The sequence below is a fragment of the Mirounga angustirostris genome, unplaced genomic scaffold, assembly GCF_029215605.1.
Source record: "Mirounga angustirostris isolate CCGP_5_RB_7025 unplaced genomic scaffold, mMirAng1.0.hap1 SCAF_9, whole genome shotgun sequence".
Taxonomy (NCBI): domain Eukaryota; kingdom Metazoa; phylum Chordata; class Mammalia; order Carnivora; family Phocidae; genus Mirounga; species Mirounga angustirostris.
This window is the reverse complement of record NW_026991717.1, coordinates 38,063,859-38,085,518: the sequence shown is the minus strand read 5'-3', so window position 1 is coordinate 38,085,518 and position 21,660 is coordinate 38,063,859. Positions and strand designations below refer to the sequence as shown.

Below are 21,660 nucleotides of genomic sequence, written 5' to 3'. Positions count from 1 at the left end.
GGTCCGTTAGGGAACTACCAGACCATACAAAATGTACAACCCCAAATTTTTGGAGGACTAGGTTCTTACTGTCCATATTACCCCATCAGCCTCTCTAGGAACTCAGACCATGGTCCCCACAGCCACAGTGGGGCTCAGAAATGGTGGGGGGATAGTTGCTGGATTACTCATATAACTTTTTAAACAAATTTTAGCAGTCTTGTCTATCAGACAAATCCCTTGGTTACTGTTAAGTGTCTGATCAGGTTTCAGAGTTCTGAAATCATTGATTCTGATAGACTTTTCCCCAGCTCAGTGGTTGTTTTAGAGGAGGGACTAACCCCGGGAGCTTCCTCTCTGATGTTACTTATGACCTGTTTTGAATTAATGTTTGCATATGGTGTACTGTATGATTTGAAGCTCCTATTTTTCCTTCTGCATACATGGGCGTCCAGTTGTTCCAGCATCATTCATTGAAAAGACTATTCATTTTCAACTAAATTGCCTTTGTACCTTTGTCAGAAATTAGTTGTTCATATATATGTGGGTATATTTTGAGACTCTGTTCTGCTCCATAGATTATACTGTCTTGACACCAACATCACACTGTCTTAATTACTACACTTTTATAATGTCTTAAAATCAACTAGTGTTAGCCCTTCAGTTTTGTCTTCTTTTTTGAAATGGTTTGGTTCTTCTAGGTCCTTTGCATTTCCAAGTGAGTTTTAGAAGCACCTTGTCAATTACTATCCCTCCTCCTCAAAACACCTAGCTAAGATTTTAATCGGATTACACTGAATCTACTGATCAGTTTGGAAACAACTGATACCTTCTGATCCATGAACACTGTATATCTCTTCATTTATTTGAGTTCTTAATTTCTCTGAGCAGTGTTTGGCATTTTTAAATGTCTTATACCCCCTGTGATATTCATCCCTAAGTATTTCATTCTGAGGGGATGCTATTGTAAATATGTTTTTAAAATGCCAATTTCTTTTTTTTTTTTTTTTTAAGATTTTTAAAAAAAATTTATTTATTTGACAGAGAGAGACACAGCGAGAGAGGGAACACAAGCAGGGGGAGTGGGAGAGGGAGAAGCAGGCTTCCCGCCAAGCAGGGAGCCCGATGCGGGGCTCGATCCCAGGACCCTGGGATCATGACCTGAGCTGAAGGCAGACACTTAACGACTGAGCCACCCAGGCACCCCTAAAATGCCAATTTCTAATTGTTTGCTCCTAGTATATAGAATACACCAGATTTTTGCGTATCATCATAACCCACTAAATTCACTTATTCTAAGAGCTTTTTGGAGATTCTGTCAGATTTTCTACATAAGTCATCATATTGTCTGTGATGGACAGTTTCACTTATTTTCCAGTCTTGATGTTTTTCTTTTTCTTGCCTTGTTGCCTGGGCAAGAATGTCTAGTACATTGTTGAATAGAAATGATGAGAGTGGTTATCATTACCTTGTTTCTGGTTTTTTAGGAATAGTATTTGGTCTTTCACTTTTAAGTATAATGTTGGCTATAAGTTTCTTATAAGAATTTTTTATTGGGTTGAGAAAGTTCATATCTATGCCTGGTTTGCCAAGAGTTTGTTTTTTAATCCAGAATGGATGTTGAATTTTTGTCAAATGCATTTTCTACATCTATTAAAATGACAGTATGGCATTTTTTTTTTTAGTTAATCTGGTGACTTGAATGTTGGTTGTTGGTTCCTACATTCCTGGGAGAAATCTTACTTGGTTATAATGTACTATCCTTTTTAATATATAGTTAGATTTGATTTGCTGAAGTTATGCTAAGAATGTTTGTGTTTATGCTTATATGAGGTAATGGTTGATAATTTTCTTATAATATCTTTGTCTTGTTTTGGTACTGGAGTAATACTGACCTTATAGAATGAGTTAAGGTATAGTCCCTCCTTTTTAATTTTTTTGGGGGAGAGTTTGTTTAGAACTTGTAAATGTTTGATGGAATTATTCAGTTTTTTGAAGCAATTTATGTAGAACTGCTATTTTTTTTTCTTCAATATTTGGTTGATATTTGAGGAATATCAATTTTGAGGAAAGATATTTAACTACAAATTCAATTTCTTTACTAGTTACAGGGCTATTCATTTTACCTGTTTCTTCTTGAGTGCACTTTGGTTGTTTCTGTTTTTCAAGAAATTTGGTTTTTTGAGTTGTCAGAATTTTTGGTCTAAAGGTGTTTGTACCTCTTACACTGTTGGTGGGAATGCAAGTTGGTACAGCCACTTTGGAAAACAGTGTGGAGGTTCCTCAAAAATTTAAAAATAGAGCTACCCTATGACCCAGCAATTGCACTACTGGGTATTTACCCCAAAGACACAGATGTAGTGAAAAGAAGGGCCATATGCACCCTGATGTTCATAGCAGCAATGTCCGCAATAGCCAAACTGTGGAAAGAGCCGAGATGCCCTTCAACAGATGAATGGATAAAGAAGATGTGGTCCATATATACAATGGAATATTACTCAGCCATCAGAAAAGATTAGTACCCAACTTTTACATCAACATGGATGGGACTGGAGGAGATTATGCTAAGTGAAATAAGTCAAGCAGAGAAAGTCAATTGTCATATGGTTTCACTTATTTGTGGAACATAAGGAATAACATGGAGGACATTAGGAGAAGGAAGGGAAAATGGGGGAGGGGGGATTGGAGGGAGAGATGAACCATGAGAGACTATGGACCTAAGAAACAAACAGGGTTTTAGAGGGGAGGGGGGAGGGGGGATTGGTTAGCCCGATGATGGGTATTAAGGAGGGCACGTACTGCATGGAGCACTGGGTGTTATACGAAAACAATGGATCGTGGATCACTACATCAAAAACTAATGATGTATGGTGACTAACATAACATAATAAAATTAAAAAAAAAAGGTGTTTATAATAGTTCATTATATGTTTTTAATATATGGAGGATCAGTAGTGATGTCACCTCTTACTCTTGATATTGGTCATTTGTGTCCTCTCTTCTTTTTCTTATTAGTTGGGCTAGAGGCATATCAGTTTTACTGATCTTCAGAAAGAAACCACCTTTGGTGTTACTGATTTCTCTCTCTCTCTCTCTTTTTTTTTTTGGTTGCAGAGTGTTTTATTATATGAGTATTTATTCATTCTCCTATTGATTGATATTTGGCATAAGAATAATCTTAATGGGAACTGTGTAACTATGTGATGAAAATGACAGAACCTTCAGGATATGAATAAATGGACACAGGTACAATACTCCAGGATGGCAAGGTTAAAGATGTAAAGATATAAAGATGCCAGCTGTCAAAATAATTTGTAGGTTTATTGCAGTTCTACTCAAAATACCATTAGGTTTTAAAAATCATAGCAAAACTATTCAGGAGTTCATATAGGTGAATAAATATTAAAGTTGTTGTTAAAGTTCTGAAAAAAGAATGGGTGGAGAGAAACCTAACTATAAGATATTAAAACATAATGAATCTATAACAATTAAGAACTAGAGTGCCAGCACCAGGATAAAAAGGACCAATGGGATGATAGCCCAGAAATGGAACATGTTGGATATAAGGATTTAATATATGAGAAAGGAAACACACATCCATAGGGAAGGGAAGGATTATTTAACATATGGTGTTAGTATAACAGTAAGCAATTTGGAATAACAGAAATTTAGATTTTTAAAAATATCACATACTAAAATAAGTTCCAGATGGACTAATAATTACATAGAAACAATAAGCCAAAAACTTCAATTATATATTGATTGAACCTAAGAAAGGGAACAGTTAGAATTTGCAAAGGACATGGTTGACAGATTAGATTACATGAAAGTTTAACTTGTATATCATCCAAAAATGTAGCCAAATGAAAAAAATATAGCAGACTGGGGGAAAAATTTACAGCAAATTTCCATGGGTTAATGTTCTTATATATGAAATCCCTATGCAAATATAAAACTGGGTGCAGGACAAGATTGGACAATTAACTAAACCAAACAAAATAAAATAAAAATAAAATAAAAATTTTGTTTGGAAACCAAACAAAAATAAACAGGGAAAAACTCTTTAATGCAAATTAATCTACTGAGGACTTACCATGATCCATCCATTAAATTAGCACAACTCCCATGCAGGCCAGAGTAGGGTGCAATTAGTAGATGCATAAATTGCTGGTGGTCTTATATATAATGTTACAACCATTTGAAAATCACTTCTGCAATGTGTCAAGATTCATAAAAATCTCCATACTTTTTGATCCAGAAATGCTACATCTGGGACTTGATCCAAAGAAAGTAATAACTACCCCCCCTTTCAAAAAACAAACATGAGCCCAAAGATGTTCACAGAATTGTTTCAAATAATGAAAAATTAGAAACAACCTAAATAGCTAATCAAGGGAGTAATTAAAATTTTCATTATATCCCATAGATAGAGTACAATGCAATAATTAAAATATGGTAATAGAGATTATAATTGAAAAATGTCATAAGGGTGATTTTTTTGAAGTGAACATTCAAATTGTCCATACAATTTGATATAAAAGTGACTAAAAGGAAATATGTAAAAATGATAAGCAGTTATCATGAAGGGATAGTGGGTCATTCTTTTCCTGTTTTCTATGATCCAATATAATGCTAAGCTGCATGTAGAGAAAGAAGTATACCACCCAGATCAGGGGAGCTGATGGACCTGTATTATAAGAAGAACATGGGCTTTGGAGATGTTTAGATCTGAGTTCCAGTTCTGCTTCCACTTAACCTAATATGAGGCCTTGACAGTTACATAACAACTTTGAACATCAATTTCTAAATCTGAAAAAGGAGCAGATACATTTTCTTCATTGGTGTATAGATTAACAGTAGATGGTAGTTGTTGATAAAAATACTCTTAGTCACATCACATTTGGACTAATACATCAGTTTATAAGCAACCATAAATCTCAGTGGCAAACAAGTAAGGTTTATGTCTGGCTTATGTTACTTACTAGCTGCAGATTGGCTGTGGCTGTGTTTTATGTTCTTTTCACTCTAGAATCAAGGGTGGACTGGAACGAAAGATGGTGAAACCAAAGGAGAACTCATAAAGGTCTGCCTAGAAGTGGTATACTTCCACTCACATTTCACTGGCCAAGGCTAATGTCAGTGGCACTGGAATAATCTTATTTAGAATAAATATATATATATTGTGACAGAGTGTGTACAGTTCTTGCTGTTGCTTTAAGGGTGTGACAACCTGAAGTATGTCCAGAGGATCAGGATGGTGAGTAATTCTGCAGTCTCCCCTGAAATACAGTGAGAAGAGTTGAAAAAGAGGGGCTTGTTAATGCTGTCTAAAATACTTGAAGAATGGCTGTCACTGGATATGGAGTATGACACTGGTGGGTAGAAATTGCAGCATTATGTATTTTGACTCAGTATAAGGGAGCAAGGAGGAAAGTGGATAGAAAAGGAAATTGTTGGTTGTTTTTAATATCTTACTTCATTTATATTCTTCAAAATAACCCTGTGAAGTTGTGGGTATGTGTGTGTGTTTATGTTTAAATATTGGAGGAGGAAACAGTCACAGAGTGGATAAGTACCTATGGTCATATGGCAAGTAAGTGGCAAAACCATTTTGGAATCTAGGTCTATGTGACCTCATCTCTTTCCACTAAATTTTGCTACTCTCTGTAGGGCTGCATGCTTTCTTATAATTAAACTGTTAATATCAGCCATCTTCTGCCTGACAAAGTCATGGCCACTCTTCTCTCACCTCTAAATGGATTCAAAAAAAGTGTGAGGAAAAGTTGAGAGGAAGGTTGAACTCTAAATTGGTGGTCTGCAAACTTGTGTGTTAATATGCCCCTCTCAGTAAAATAATTTAGCATATATGTGTGTGTATATATATGTCATATCTATTAAGCTATTATACTAATAGTCTCTATGTTATAAAACAAAAAATAGAAGTTACAGAAGTTAAGATTTTACATACAATTTTAGATATTTTTATAAATTAGAGATTTCATGTAAAATCTCAACTTTTTAAAACTTACATTTATAGTAGGTAGGTACTTTTTCTTGTATCCCTGTGGATTGTCTTGTGTACCTTCTGAGATGCATACCCCCAACATTGGAAGTCATTGTTTTGGATACGTTGGACTCCTTTTTCAGTATGAGGATTCTGTGATTCTGTTTGGCCTGAGTTTTCCTGAAAGGGATAATAATAGCTTAATTGCCTTTCAGAAAAGTTTTTAAGATAGTCTGTTACCTAAGACAAAACTCTGAAGTTCTTCACTGGCATTCATTGTGGAAATTAAGCCTGAAAACCACATAGATGAAAGGTGCTTTTCCAGATCAATTGTAATAACTTCATGAGCAGTACAATCTAAAAAGAGTTTGTAAATAGGGGTTATTACTAAGTAATAAGCCTCATTTCTGTGTGTGGCACAAGCAACTGTCTCTTTATTTTGGTCATGTCTTCTTTATCTAAATCTGCATGTATGTGTCCAAAACTTACTGTACTCATATATTCTAAAATGAATCTGAAATTTGCCTAAAGAGAAATATGAATATTTGTACTTGGGAAATTATTTTAGCACTGTTTTAGAATGGAGCCAGAAATCTAAATTAGGCTAAGCCTACTGGATTAAAATCTTCATAGAGAGATATCCTTTAAGAAGCAAAGGAGTTATTTATTTGCATTGTTTGAGGGAGGAAGTGATCTTCTTTTCTGCATTCTAGTCCTTGGTTATCAGTCATTTGCCGGGTCGGTACCTCACAATTAAGATAACTTTCTGGTTAGTAACTCTTTCTTGGGGATAGATTTTTTAAGTAAAAGCCTTCCCAGTTCACAGAAAGCAGAAATGCAAATCTGGCCTTTAAAAGATGCTTCTATATTGAGATGAAATTGTAGATCAGCAGTGATCTTTTCCATTTTTTTTCTCATCGTGATACATTTGTACAGATTTTTCGGCATGACATACTGCAGCTTGGTGGTAATTGTAGAGGAAGTGTTGTTTACAAGTCAGATCAAACCCTGTTTAAACAAAGAGATGGCCAAATTCAGCTACTTTTTCTGCATGGGTTTAAGTGGCCCACAGGCCAGGATTTCCTTGATAGTAACTTTTAGTGATCCTTTTTTCTAGAAAATTACCCTTGAAAGGTATAGTTTAAATAGTTTCATATTTTTAAGTTGTCATATTCTTTTCTTCGTTCAGCAATCATTCATTGCTTCTTGTGCCAAGCACTGAGGAAACATTAGGGCTGATTTTTAAAATATGCATGTAACTGGTATAAGCCAATAGAATTACTGTTGCTCACAGCAGCATACTGTAGGAATCCCTGCTCTTACACAGACCTGTCCGTGCTTGCCTGCTCTCTTGTTTGTTTCATTCTCCCTACGTCCCTTCTCCTCCCTCCCTTCCTCTCTTCATTCCCTTCCTTCCCCTCTTTTTGTAGCTCTTTCCTTCTTTGAGATAGTGACCACAGGCAGATTATGAAGTCAGATCATCTAAGTTTAGGAGAAACTATTTATGGTATTTACTGTGTAACACTTGCATGGTATAGTTAGGCAGGAGATGATAAAATTCGTATTTTGCCTTCAAGACCAAATGTCACCTCACCTTTGCAGATCTCCAGATGTGTATGTTTGTTACTTAGCTCAGAAACCATGTGTCTTTAAATGGGTTTATATTTTTCTACTTTAAATAAAATTAATATAAGCATGTTTTTATACAAGTGTGCTTTTTTAGATGCACACATTTATATGATTAGATAATTTTCAGTTAGTGTTTCTTTGATTATGTATTTTCTGAATTTGAATCCTGATATGGCTTTTGAAATTAGCCATTTTGGTGTCTATTTCTGTTACATTACAACTGGCACATTTCTTACTTTTCAGTGCTTTAATTGCCTTGTTATCTAAACTCTAGAATATATTCCAGTTAATTAAAGTCATGTGAATAATTGGGCTTTTTTTTTTTTCTGGCTGTTATGTTCTCTATTGATGAATTTGAAGGTAATTAAAAGTATAATTCTTTTCTTCTTTAGCATCAGACAACAGCCAGCGCTTTCGAGAAACCTGTTTTGCATTTGCATTGACACCACAGCAAGTGCAGCAGATCAGTAGTTCCATGTAAGTTCTCTTCAAGTGTAACTTGCAGTTTGGCCTTTGAAACCAGTAATGTCTAGAATAAGTGATTTTTAAAAGCAGTGTATTGGGTGAGTATTAGTGTCATGCGAATATTAGTATTGAAAATGCTATTATAGTGTTAGTTATCTGAAGAACAGTTATATCTCTGATAATTTGAAGAACTTTAGGAGTAACAGTGTCTTTGAATCAGCTTTCATGTGCATATTTTAAAAATAATTGTAGTTCCTACCCTGTCTTTTCTAGGGATATTTCTGGGACCAAATGTGACTTCACAGTGCAGGTCCAGTTAAGGTACAGTATTGTCTATAGTATATATCCAATGTTTAAAAGTTAATATTCCTTAAAGAGTCTTATAAATTATGTAATTTTCAATAAGTATATTGAAAGTACTAGGTTTAGATGTTTGGGTGAGGGAAGACCTTCTCCTGTTATGAAATATCCTAATTTTTATACAGTTTAGATTTTAATATAGCGAGTCATGTACCATATATCTAACCACCTTTCTCCGTTTTGGTTGCCTTTAGTTGGTTGAGAAGCTCCAGCTAATGATATGTTTAAATGATATGATAGTGTGAGCTCTTTAGAACTACTCTTTTGTGAATGTGCAAAGGATGACAAACTACTGTAAATACAGAACTAGTACTTAGGTTAAGTGTCTCACAGACTACCAAAAACCAAAACAGTCTAATTTGCTTTGTCCTGTATTTTAAATCATTAATTTAAAAACTCTATTCTAGACTTCATGAGACCTCTCTTGATAGTTTTGCAAAGACGAATGGAAAATTTTCTAGCATGGATTCACAGATTCCCCTTATTCAGTTTCTTTTCTTAGCTCATTTTTTCTAAGGATATCTAAGAATTCTTTTATGTTAATATGTCTCTCTGTCTTATATAAACCATCTTATGGTACTCTTTTTACTCTTTGACTATCCCTGTAGGAACCTAACTGCTCCACACTAGTCTTGTCTCAGTAGGGATAGAAGAGCGAGTATAAGACCGATGTTTTCCTCCATAAGCTGTTTTCCCTAAAGTGGGAAGGATCAGTCAGACAGATAGCCACAATCTCACTAATTGGATCCGAAGTTGTATGTACAAATTATAAATACATTAGGAGGTCAGAAAAGAGAATAAAGCACCCGCTCAGTGCTTTAGGGAATGATGTGAAAAACTCTGAAATTGGCTTAAAAAATACAGTGATGAAAACAGTGAGAAAGCAGAGGAGAGGTTGAAATCTTGATTTTATTATTTTTTTTAAGTTTTATTTATTTTTAAAGATTTTATTTATTTATTTGAGAGAGAACAGAGAAAGAAACAGAGACAGAGAGAGCATGAGCGGGGGGGAGAGGCAGAGGGAGTGGGAGAAGCAGACTCCCTGCTGAGCGGGGAGCCTGATGCAGGGCTCCATCCCAGGACTCTGAGATCATGACCTGAGCTGAAGGCAAACTCTTTTTTTTTTTTTTTTTAAGATTTTATTTATTTATTTGAGAGAGAGAATGAGATAGAGAGCATGAGAGGGAGGAGGGTAAAAAGGAGAAGCAGACTCGCTGCCGAGCAGGGAGCCCGATGCGGGACTCGATCCAGGGACTCCAGGATCATGACCTGAGCCGAAGGCAGTCGCTTAACCAACTGAGCCACCCAGGCGCCCCTGAAGGCAAACTCTTAACCAGCTGAGCTGGTTAACCACCCAGCACCCCTGAAGTCTTGATTTCAGAGTGCACTGACAAAGATGTTCCTATGTAAAAGGTACTTTATCCTCTGTCGGGGCAGAACATGATAATGACTGAATAAATTAAAGGACTAAAGTTTGATGCCTTCGTAATTATATAGTGCTGTAATTTTGCTTACTTCTGCATCAGCAGTTTTCTTTTGTTCATACTGATATGTGACATTATCGTTTGAAACTGTTTTTTAAACTGTTGCCTGGAGCCACCCATAGGGGTCTGTGCTAGGTCCCTCCCACCCCCCAACACACACTCTGAACCAAAGTAGTACTGCTTTGATCTATTTTGCATGTTTGACTTCTGGGTTAGTTTTCATTTGAAGAAAGAGTCCCAAGACTAAAATAAAATTTGAAAACCATAGTTCTAGAACAAAAGATCTAGTTCCTGTCTTCAGTATTTTATATTAATATACATGCATTCTATAACACAGCAACAGGTATGGTTCACCTTCCAAAGGAATGTTTTCTGTTTAAGATAGATCAGCCCTCTATTTCAGTGGTTTCAAGGGAATCTTGGTGGTTAAAAAATGGTTGGGGTGCCTGGGTGGCTCAGTCGTTCAGCGTCTGCCTTCGGCTCAGGTCATGATCCCAGGGTCCTGGGATCGAGCCCCGCATCGGGCTCCCTGCCCGGCGGGAAGCCTGCTTCTCCTTCTCCCACTCCCCCTGCTTGTGTTCCCTCTCTCGCTGTCTCTCTCCCTCTGTCAAATAAATAAATAAAAAATCTTAAAAAAAAAAAAGGTTTAGCCCATAAATAAATAAATAGATAGATAGATAGATAAAAATAAATAAATGGTTTAGCCATTTTCAATTCACATTCATCTCCAGAACTTGATGAAAAAAGAACCATTTTGTATTAGAGTTGGTAATTGTTAGGTGGTTCTTTGCGTTTTGATAAAATGGTTATTTTTCATCCTAATCCCCTTACCCTCGATAACAAGGTCTACAATCCCCGTGTATTATTTAAGTTGGGAGTGTATACCTATTATCCTAATTATAAATTGTGTCTAAAGCATGAAAATAATTTGGTCAGGATTAGGGTCACTGTTTTCTCTATTAGATTCCTAGTCTGTTCTCATTTATGTACCTGTTTCCCCTCCCCACCACCACGAACTCCTTCACAGCAACTTTTTGCTATTCCTCTTTTTTCTTCTTTTCCCTTTGGTTTGTTAGGGTGCCTTAGATTTTTGCCTTTTACTTAAATGAATAGGAGTCAACTTGTCATATAAATCATTCTTTTCTGAGCTTCAGGCAGCCAGACTCTGTGTTTTAAATTTATCACTGCATTGGAATAATTTATTAAAAACTTTGTGGCATTCTTTTACTGTTGCAGTACAAAAGATTGTCCTGTAACAGGTTTTGCTGGGGTTAGAGATGATCCTATGAGCTTTGATGTCTGTGTATTTTCATCTGTGTTGCTATGTATATTTCAAGAAAATCTTTGTAGATCAGTAATTCTTAACTCCTTTATGGGTGGGTCCCTTACCCTTTGAGAATCTGATGGAAGCTACAGATTGTTTCCCCATACAGATGAATGTATATATGTACATAGAAAATTGTCCAGCTTGTGGATCCTTCCACATACAGATTCCATAGCCGGCAGGTTAAGACCCTACACCATAGATGGTGAGGGAAGATGTTTGTGTGTGATGAATATTTCACAGAATTCAGATAGGGTTCTTTTTAACATATAACTCAAAGATGCTGTGAATGTTCTCTAAAGGTGGGATGAGCTGGGATGCCTGGGTGGCTCAGGTCGTTTAAGCGTCTACCTTTGGCTCAGGTCATGATCCCAGGGTCCTGGGAACAGGTCCCGCATTGGGCTCCTTGCCCAGCGAGGAGCCTGCTTCTCCCTCTGCTTGGCGCTCCCCTAGCTTTTTCTTCTCTCTCATAAATAAATAAAATCTTAAAAAAAAAAAAAAAAAAAAAAGGTGGGATGAGCCTCAGCTGTATATTGGGAATAAGGAAGTTACTAAGATGTCTTAAATAGCAAATTAATAATTTGTTTCTTTATGTAAGCATGAACAGAACGAGAATTTACAAATTATGTAGCTGTCCATAGTTTTCTTAAACAATTATGAGTTTCTAAAATAGTGTTTTAAATGTATGTAGATATAGTACAAATAATATTATTTTTCAACACCTTCACTTCTCAGGGAATAATGGAGTACCTTGGCTTAGTGGGTAGAATTTGGTCTTAGGGATGGACTTATAGCATTTTCAGTATATTCTGCTAAGAACCAAGAAATGACTATTTTATAAGCAGATAAGTTTGAGAGATACTGTGTATTATATCTCCCTCTTAGAAAGTTACAGTGCATGTTACCCTAGCTCTGAGGTGTTCTATATTAAGATAATTTAATTTTTTGATTCAGAATGTCTTTAATTTATTCCACTACAGAGCCTTTTTTTCCTTCCTAGAACATGCTTAAGCAAATGATCGGCAATATTATGAAGACAATTGTAGGTTGATAGTTGTGATCATTGAAACTTTACATTGACAGAATTATTTATTTTCAGTTTGTGTAATGTGCTTATTCATCATGTGAAATGTCTAGCTCTAGTAGTTTTTGTTGTTAAATTTAGCAACCTTTTAGATTAGCTATTGAACAAAAATATTGGGGTCATCCTTTAATAAAGGAAGTTAAACTTGTCCTTTATTGTTTAGGTTTTGTTTATCAGAAACCAGTTGTCCACAAGAAGATCACTTCCCACCCAATCTTTGTGTGAAAGTGAATACAAAACCTTGCAGCCTTCCGGTAAGTCCTAAAAGCTATTTTTTAAATGCATTGGCAATATAGCTATCAAATAAGTCATGACAGCTGTTGTTAATCATAGTTTTTCATTAAGAAAACATCTTTATTTTGGATGTATATTCACGTGACTGTGTAAAACACTTGTACCAACTATGTATAATTAACAGCTGTGACATTAGCTGTGGAGACAAAGTCTAGGCCTTGGAGTTGGGTGTGGCAGTTTTATTGTTATACTGGATTTTGAGAGACAAGAAATTGTTTCAACAAAACCTCAGCAGTACTCTTGTGAGTCTGGAAGCCTGCGGTAGAATAGGGAAAGAATGCTGTGTCTTAAATAGAGAATGAGAGTGCAGGCTATTATTGGTCACCTTTAAAATGATCCTTATATACTTATCCAAGCTCTTTATGAATTCATCCTGATTCCTAAGTTTTAGAGATTTGTAACTTCTATCGCCAGTATTATTCTCAGGCTTACTATAATGAGACTGTAGGGTTGTTTAGAGAAATAATCTTGTAAATGTTTGCTTCTCTAATTTTTAATGAAAATATTTATATTCTGGTATGTAGTTTGTGGGGGCTTTTTGTTTGTTTTAGGAATGGAAGTTGAAATGATTGTGGAAATAGTAAGTGGAAATAAATGATATTTCATCCTTAGGGTTATCTTCCACCTACAAAAAATGGTGTGGAACCAAAGCGACCCAGCCGACCAATCAATATCACCTCACTTGTCCGATTGTCCACAACAGTACCAAACACCATTGTTGTTTCTTGGACTGCAGAAATTGGAAGAGTAAGTAAATTTTTATTTCTACTAGATTTTAGTATTATAAGGAAGGGATGATCTCCATGGCTACCTGAGCTTATATGTAAATGATAATGTAAAATGAGTTGCAAAAGGATTTATTTTTGTCTCACAATGAATTTTCAACATGTTCCCATTTAAAAAATGGGATCATGCAGTATTCATTGTTTTATAACCTGATCCTTTCACTCAGCCATTTATCATGAACGTCTTTTTATGTTATTACGTGTTCATCTGCATGATTTCTAATGGCTAGGTCATATTCCAGTATGAATATGCCATAATTTAGTCTATCCCTATTGTTGAGCAGTTAGTTGATTTATTGATTGATCGATTCATTGCTGTTTCAAAGATCATCCTAGTAGCTATGCTTTTGCAAACATATATCATAATTTCCTTAAATTCCCAGAAGTGGAATTCCTGAGTCAAAGAGCATGCAGAATTTAAAGAAATGTTGTGTACTTTGACAGATTGCCTTACCAGAAGATGTACAAATTTATTCTCTGACTTTCAGTGTTTGTGTGCCCCTTGACCCATACCCTATCAATACTTTTATCTTCTTTAAAATCTTTACCAAGTTTAGTAGGTAAATAAAGGCACCATGTTGTTTTGATTAGTGCTCCTTTTATTACTGAGATTGAACATATTTTGTTGTGATTTACATTTTAAAATTATATCCATATTTATTTCTCTATTGCTGTTTTTCTTATTCTTATTTATGAATTCTTTATATATTAAGCCTTAACCTCTTTCACATGTTGCAAATATTTGTTTCCAGTTTGTTTGCCTTTTACTTTTATTTATGTGATTATTTAATATTTAGAGGACTTAAATTATTATAGAGCCAATTTTTAACCAGTTGTGTGTGTGTGTGTGTGTTCTTTCCTCCTCAGTCCCCGTCACACTTAAGTCTGTCTGCCCTTCCCAACCTTACATAAATATTTGTTTATATTTTCTTCTAGACTTTTGAGGTTTTTTGTTTTACCTTTAAATAATCCATCGCAAGTTCTGTGTGGTGTGAAATAAAAATTTACTTTCATTTTTTCAGTAGCCAGGTGGTCTGACACCATTAACTAAATAAATGCTGATTCAGAAGCCACCATTACTATGTGTTTGACTTTTATTTATCCTATGTGTGTTTCTGAATTTTTTTATATTGTTCCTTAGTCTTGCATTCTTTTTCTGGGACAATTTCAGAATGTTTTTGATTATTTCAGTGTTATAATGTGAACTCATGTCTATTCATTAATTCATTTGAAATTCATTGAATGCTTACTGTATGCCGTGCCTTTACTGAAAACTGACAGTACCATAGTGAGAAAAGAAAGTCCTCATTCTTTTAGAGCCTGAGGTCTGGAGCCAGGTGGTCAGACACAAAAAAGGTGAACATACTTAGCAGAAGGACTATGGAAGGAGAGGTGTGTGGTGATTTTAGAGTATATTAAAGGGTACTTTGTATTAGGCAGAGGTCAGGTAGGGCTTTGTTGAGGAAGTAGTGACTGAGCCAAGAGTTAAGAGAAGGGTAGAAGGAAGCAGTTTGGGCTAAAGGTTCAGAGGACACAACCTGCACAACAGCTCAGTGGCAGGGGTGAGCCTGGTTCTTTTCAGGAAACTGAGAGGGAGCCACTGGGGCTGGAGTGCAGAGAGTGGGGAAGAGCAGTGTACAGGATGAGGCTATAGAGGTAAGAAAGGGTCAGGCCATGCAGGGCCTGTGAGGTACTGTTAATGTTAAGGATATTCTCTCTCTCTCTCTCTTTTTTTAAAAATTTATTTATTTGAGAAAGAGCATGCTGGAGAGAGAGAGCATGCACATGCACAGGCAGTGGGGAGGGACAGAGGGAGAGGGAGAAGCAGACTCCCAAGGAGCAGGGAGCCCAATGCAGCGAGCCCGATGCAGGGCTTGATTCTAGGACCTGGGATCACGACCTGAGCTGGAGGCATACACTTAACCGACTGAGCCACCCAGGCGCCCCAAGGATATTCTCTCTTTTTTTTTTTTTTTAAGATTTTATTTATTTGACAGAGACACAGCGAGAGAGGGAACACAAGCAGGGGGAGTGGGACAGGGAGAAGCAGGCTCCCCACTCAGCAGGGATCCCGATGCGGGGCTCGATCCCAGGACCCCGGGATCATGACCTGAGCTGAAGGCAGACGCTTAACGGCTGAGCCACCCAGGTGCCCCAGGATATTCTCTTTTTAAGTGAGAATTTTACAGTAGTATGTTTCTGTTTACAAAAAGTTATTCTTCAGAGTGGTAAACAGTTTGAATGGAGGCCAGAATCATGCAGAGCAGTCACCTCTTAGGAACAAGCTATTGCTGAAGTATTAGTGGAAGAGAGCGGGTGTTAGCCTAGAGCAGTGGCAGTAGGGATGGAGAGAAGTCAGGGGTCAGTAGGACTGAGCAAGAAATTACAAGTAGGGGCGGAGAAAACCAGGAGATGTCAGGGATGACTCCTGGGTTTCTGGCTGGAATGAGAAGGTAAATGATAATATTACCGAGATAGAGGAAACACTGAAAAAGGATTGAGTTTAGGCATGTTTTTGGTCATTTCATTGCCTTGGAGGGGAAGGAGTGTTGGAGAACTAGATGATGAAGAAAATCATGAGTTCAGTTTTGAAGCTTTTGAGTTTGAGATGCCTGGGAGACGTTCTAAATAGGCAATTGATATTAGACTCAGAAGGTAAGTTTGGGCTAGAGAAGAAAATGTGAGCTAAGGGTGAGGGAGGCCATGAGGAGAGCAGAAGTGTTGGAAGAGTAATTACAGAGAGGGAGCCACATTCCCCTGAATTGCTCCCCCAAATCTTTCTGGGAATTGGAATGAGATTGCTTTAAATTAGTACATTGAGTTAGGATTAATTTATTTACAGTATTTAATATTTCCATTCCAGGAGCTGTAAGTTTCTCCCTTTATTCAGAACTTTTATGTTCCTCAGTCATTTAATAAGTTTCTTCTTATAGATCTTCCATATTTTTTATTAATTCCTATATTGTTTATTGTTATAGTTGCTGTTGTTAAGTAGATCTTTTTTCTATTATATTTTCTAAAGACTTTATTTATTGTTGGTTTATTTAAAAGCTAGTTATTGTTGAATATTTACTTAATACTTGCATTCATATATTGGTTCCAACAGCTTTTTAGTTGGTTTCTTGGTTTTTCCAGGTGGGCAGTTCTGAGTTTGAAAAGATGTATCGTTATACAAATAATGATAATCCTAGTACTTATGTCATAATTTCTTGTTTTCTGTTGTGCTGGCTAGAACCTTCAGAACAATGTTAAATAATGGGAGTGCTAGTGGACATGCTCAACTGTTTCTTACGAAAATGAGAATACTACTAGTACAAATAATGATGTAATTAAATTTTTTTTTAAAGATTTTTTTTTTAAAGATTTTATTTATTTGAGAGAGAGAATGAGAGAGAGAGAGAGAGAGAGAGCATGAGAAGGGGGAGGGTCAGAGGGAGAAGCAGACTCCCTGCTGAGTGGGGAGCCCGCTGCGGGACTTGATCCCGGGACTCCAGGATCATGACCTGAGCCGAAGGCAGTGGCTTAACCAACTGAGCCACCCAGGCGGCCGATGTAATTAATTTTTGACAGAACTTAATTACATCAACAGTATACTCCTGTATTGCTCTTTTACTGGATATCTTTGTGAGACATGGATTTTGAATTTTATCAGAATCCTTTTTGACACCTATCAAGATTATATTTTTTTTCCTTAATTAAATATATCACCATTAGGTTTTTGAAATCCTTTTAAATGTTTTACTTCTAGTGTACTTTGGGAGTTTGCCTTTGTCTCCCTTTTTGAAGAGGATATTGAAAAATGTTTTTTGTTTTGTATTGGGTTTTTTGCCTGTGGGTGTGAAACGTATAGCCTACCAGGGTGTTTACAATGAACTATGAAAGAAGTCCCAAACTTCGGCAGAGGAGGGAAATGTGGTGCTGATACAAAGCATTAGAGAAGAGAGGAAAGCCTTTCAAACCTCAGAAAGAAGACAGTATGTTCAGTGATTTGAAAGTGGTCTACTAGGTAAGATCTTTGTATAGACTACAGTCTACAAGTTAGAGACCTTCTTTTTGAAGTAAAACATTGAAAGAAAATTTTCTTTACCAAAGCCCAGAAGATAACTTATTATAATGTTTTTCTGTCACTAGTTTTAATTCAACTTGTAAGGATACTCTATTCATTTGCATAAGATCTCTTACTGTTTTGGGGATTATTAGTTACTACTGAGAAGTGTTAAAAATACATCTGCAAAGGAAATAGCAGAGTTAGTGTTAGCTAAAGCTAAGGTGGTAATCATATTACAATATATAAATGTGTCAAATGAACATGTTGTTCACCTTAAATGTACACAGTGTTATATGTCAATTATATCTCAATTTTAAAAAGACAATATATATATGTATATATATATATATTTTTTTTCTTTTTTAAAGAAGAGCCTGTGTAGTGCTTGAAGGAAATAAGTGAACTGTATTGTAACTTCTTATCCTACCTCAGGGTAATCACTGCATTTAGCATTTATTAAACCTCATTGTTTATAGAAAAGTTATTTAGATACTGGTATAAAGGACACTTCATGAGTAGAGTATATCTTAATATGGAGAAAATGCCCTTTGAACTTGATAGACAATTTTGAAGACTTTGGAGAAGGCATTTGACAAAAACATCAGTGTAATGCAGTATTTATGAGTAGTTGGAATTAAGTAGCACTTTGAAGGGTTAGCAGAAACAGTATATTATCTACCTAGACGAGATAGCTTGCCACTGTGAAGGTTTGGGGTTTTATGCTGCTGAATCTCTTTCAAGTGATACAAAACTGAATTCCATATTATCAGTACAAGTGGCATTTGTTAATACCTGACATTCTTTTTGCTGCTGCTGCTGCTGCTTTTTTTTACATTTGGTTACATGTTTCAACTAGAGTGAACATACCTTTTCACTGAACTTGTAGTTGTGGTTTCTACTTGATCTCTCCCTAAAAAATTATAAAAAGCCTGAGGGGGATTTCTAGTACTGAAGATTCAAGCTGTCAGTACATAATTTCACAGTGTTAATTAGCATTTCTCCGGTTTCTGTCATACTCGAAATATTAATCAAATAAATAATAAAGGTGAATAAGGTTTTTTTTCCCCCCAGAGGAAGCCTTTTAGTTTTATTTTAGATTGGTGTGTTGTATGCTGTAAAGTTTAGGCAAGTTTTAAGGTTCCTTGTAAATTAGCTTTTTTGACACTTCATTTTTTCCCCATAAAATATGTAACATACGAACATGGATAGGTTTCTGAACTCTAAGTGAAAATTTGGCCTTCCGGAGGATACTGAGGATATTTCCTCTTGTTGTCAGAAGGGGAATGCATATTTGAAAAGTCTGAAAGTTGGTTGGGAGGGTCAAAGCAAACAAGGTGTGTTATTGCAAGAACTGTTGAGAACTCCACTAGCCTTGGCCATTAAGTCCACTGTCCTGACAGCCCTATTCTTTCTTCCTGGGTTCTAGTGCCAGCTCTGTCACCAAGCAGATGCATGATCATGAGCAGATGACATATCTTTTTGTGCCTCCTTTTAACGAACTCTTTACTTAGAAAAATACTTATCCTACCTGTCTCGTATAGGCCTTCTGCGAGGTTTAAATTAAGCAGATAATATATGTTAAGAGTGCTTCAGAAATTGTATGTAGCTGTAAGCTAGAAGGTGGCAGTAAGTATTCTTCCTTTTGCTTCTTTCCAAATCTCTTGATCTTCTTCTTGATCCCAACACCAAATGGAAAGTGGCCCTTCTCATTTAGATCTCTCTCCTACCCTTAATAAGCCTCAGCCTTCTTTTCTTCCTCTTATCCAGTCATGTACCCTTCACTCCGCGTTGGCTTTATTGATTAACTGTTTTCTTTGTTCCCTTCTCCTGCTACCATCTTCTCTACCAGTCCTCTGCTGGTAATGGATATTCATCTATTCATTTGCCAAACCAGCAGCTTCTCTTTGAAAATCTTTAGTATTCCCTTTGTGATAATGGCCCACGTAGGGTCTTTCAAAACTAGTTAGCGCTATAAAGAGAGATTCGATGGTATAGATTAGGAAGCCAATCTAATTTGTAATTTTTAAATAGCTACTATTTTAGACCTGTTACCTACTAAATGTGGTTTATGGTGATTTTGACATCTTATTGGCCTTGGTTTATATTTCAGTTTTAACAATTTTTTTTTTTTTTATAGAGGTGCCTCAAATTGATTAGCTTCGAGCATAGGTAGTCAGGTAATATAGAAGCATGACAGACCTGGCTTTATTGCTTGAAAGTTGCAAAATTCTTTTACTTCTCTATACTTCCCTTTCCTCGTCCATAAAAGTAGGTTTATGACCACCTCAGCAGCTTTTTGGTTAGGACTAAATTAATTCCTGTTCATGAAAACACCTGATAGTGCCTGGCCACATAGTAGGTGTTTTAACAAGTGTTAGTTTTCTTTCCCTATCATTGTGGGATTAAAATAGATGTACTATTTACTTACGTATGTTGTTTTTCTACATCTTTTTTTTTTTTTTTCCAGAACTATTCCATGGCAGTGTATCTTGTAAAACAGTTGTCCTCAACAGTTCTTCTTCAGAGGTTACGAGCAAAGGGAATAAGGAATCCGGATCATTCTAGAGCTTTAAGTACGTATGATAAACTTATTTCATTTATGCAGCTGAACTATTTTGGTAAAGGTTAGAGTAGTATATTTTCAATGAAAGAAATTTCTTTTCACTAGAGCTTGTTATAGAGGATTCAAAACACTGAAAGCTTGTTTTCTGAATAAAGTAAATCAAGACTTAGAAGTAGTTTTAATATCTTCGTTATGACCTATATTTTATAATCTCTATTTTACTGACCTTAAAAGTAACTTTAGAAAGCCAGTAAATGAATATGGAAGAATATTTTACTGTAACTTCATAAAATAAATGTTTATGGAATTCTAGGAGACAGGAAGGAAATCTTGGCATGTATTTCATGAGAATTATTTTGTATTTAAGGTTTACCCAGGAGAAATGTGCAGGGTACGTGATGACTATATCCCTGAATTAATAAAGTAAAAAGATAGTGGGATGGTAAAAATAATAATGAAGCAGGTTCTGTTAATCAGTTATGTAGGCCTTGGACAAGTCACTCTACTTCTCTGAGTTTCATGTTCCTCATCTGTAATAAGAGGTTGTTACTATGTGATTTCTAAAGCTCCTCCAAAGTCTGGGCTCATAGTTATGAATAACTAGATGGTTCGTAGAGTTGTGTAGAATTTGAGATGCAGCAAGTTCTACAAATTGACCGTTCTAGCCTCAGTTTTTGAGGATGAAGGCCAGAGGTTGGCAGCCTTTCCCAGGAGGAGAAATAAGTTCTTCTTTTGTTCTCTTCTTTGTGAGAGATAGATTCTTTATGGATGGATGAATTCAGAGATGGGTCTGGACACAGGAAACAAAACTTTTACAGGCAGGGATTAGATAGCTCCTCTTTAAGAGTTCTTGATGTGAGTTGATTAATGAAACCCACTCTCAGATTTAGTTAGGCACACTCTGGTGAAAAGAACTAAAGTAGTAAGGCCAGCTTTCCTCTCACTTTCCTCTGTATAGCTTTTATCTTTTTTTGCTAACCTGTTTCTGTGCCAGAGTAAAAGATCCCACTACTTCTGAATAGCAGTATGCCCTCAGTAGTTCATTAAAGGACTTTTCTGCATTAAAAGAACCCTTTTTAAAATGCAAATAATCCTGAGTCAAGAGGAGCACACTTTTGGCTAATGCCTCTGTAGACATTCCTCAAAAGACAGTGGAGAGCTAGAATGACAGCACTGGTTTGGGGTCTAGGGGAGAGGAAGCACCAGTTGGCAGGGACAAAGAAGAACAGACAGACATCTGCTTTGTAGCACCATCTGGAGGGAGAGTAGGAAGGTGAGCCAGGATTATTTTATTTTCTGGAAGGAACCACTGTTAGTCACTATTAAGCAGCAACAACTTCTTAATTCAGAGGCTATTTATTTCATCTCTGATACAATGCTGGAAGTGGAGAGTAGTTGCAGAGTGAGTGGGATTTTTGTGACAGTTTATATCTTATCTTACTTACTGGCCTGGAGAACCAATAAAACATTAATTAGGATCCTAGTAGTAAGATATTTGTTGTAATTGACCAAAGAACAGATTGTTTGCCTTTATACTATCTATAAAGAAATAACTTTCTGAATAAATTAATTGTGTAATTAAAAGACTGTATAAAACAACTTGACAGAAGAAAATGTTGACAGGTTTCTCCAGATTTTTGA

The 21,660-nt window shown here is 36.1% G+C and overlaps 1 protein-coding gene across 5 annotated transcripts in view; it reads left to right on the top strand.

Annotated features, from left to right (window-relative positions):
- Positions 1–21,660, top strand: part of PIAS1 (protein inhibitor of activated STAT 1) — a 122,817-nt gene that overhangs the window by 70,796 nt on the left and 30,361 nt on the right. For all 5 annotated transcript variants that reach the window (XM_045899804.3, XM_045899801.3, XM_045899803.3 and 2 more), the window contains exons 3-7: positions 8,005–8,089; positions 8,351–8,398; positions 12,493–12,583; positions 13,236–13,370; positions 19,924–20,029. In XM_045899804.3, coding sequence (XP_045755760.1) covers positions 8,005–8,089; positions 8,351–8,398; positions 12,493–12,583; positions 13,236–13,370; positions 19,924–20,029 — 465 coding nt within the window. The remainder of the gene's footprint in view (positions 1–8,004; positions 8,090–8,350; positions 8,399–12,492; positions 12,584–13,235; positions 13,371–19,923; positions 20,030–21,660) is intronic.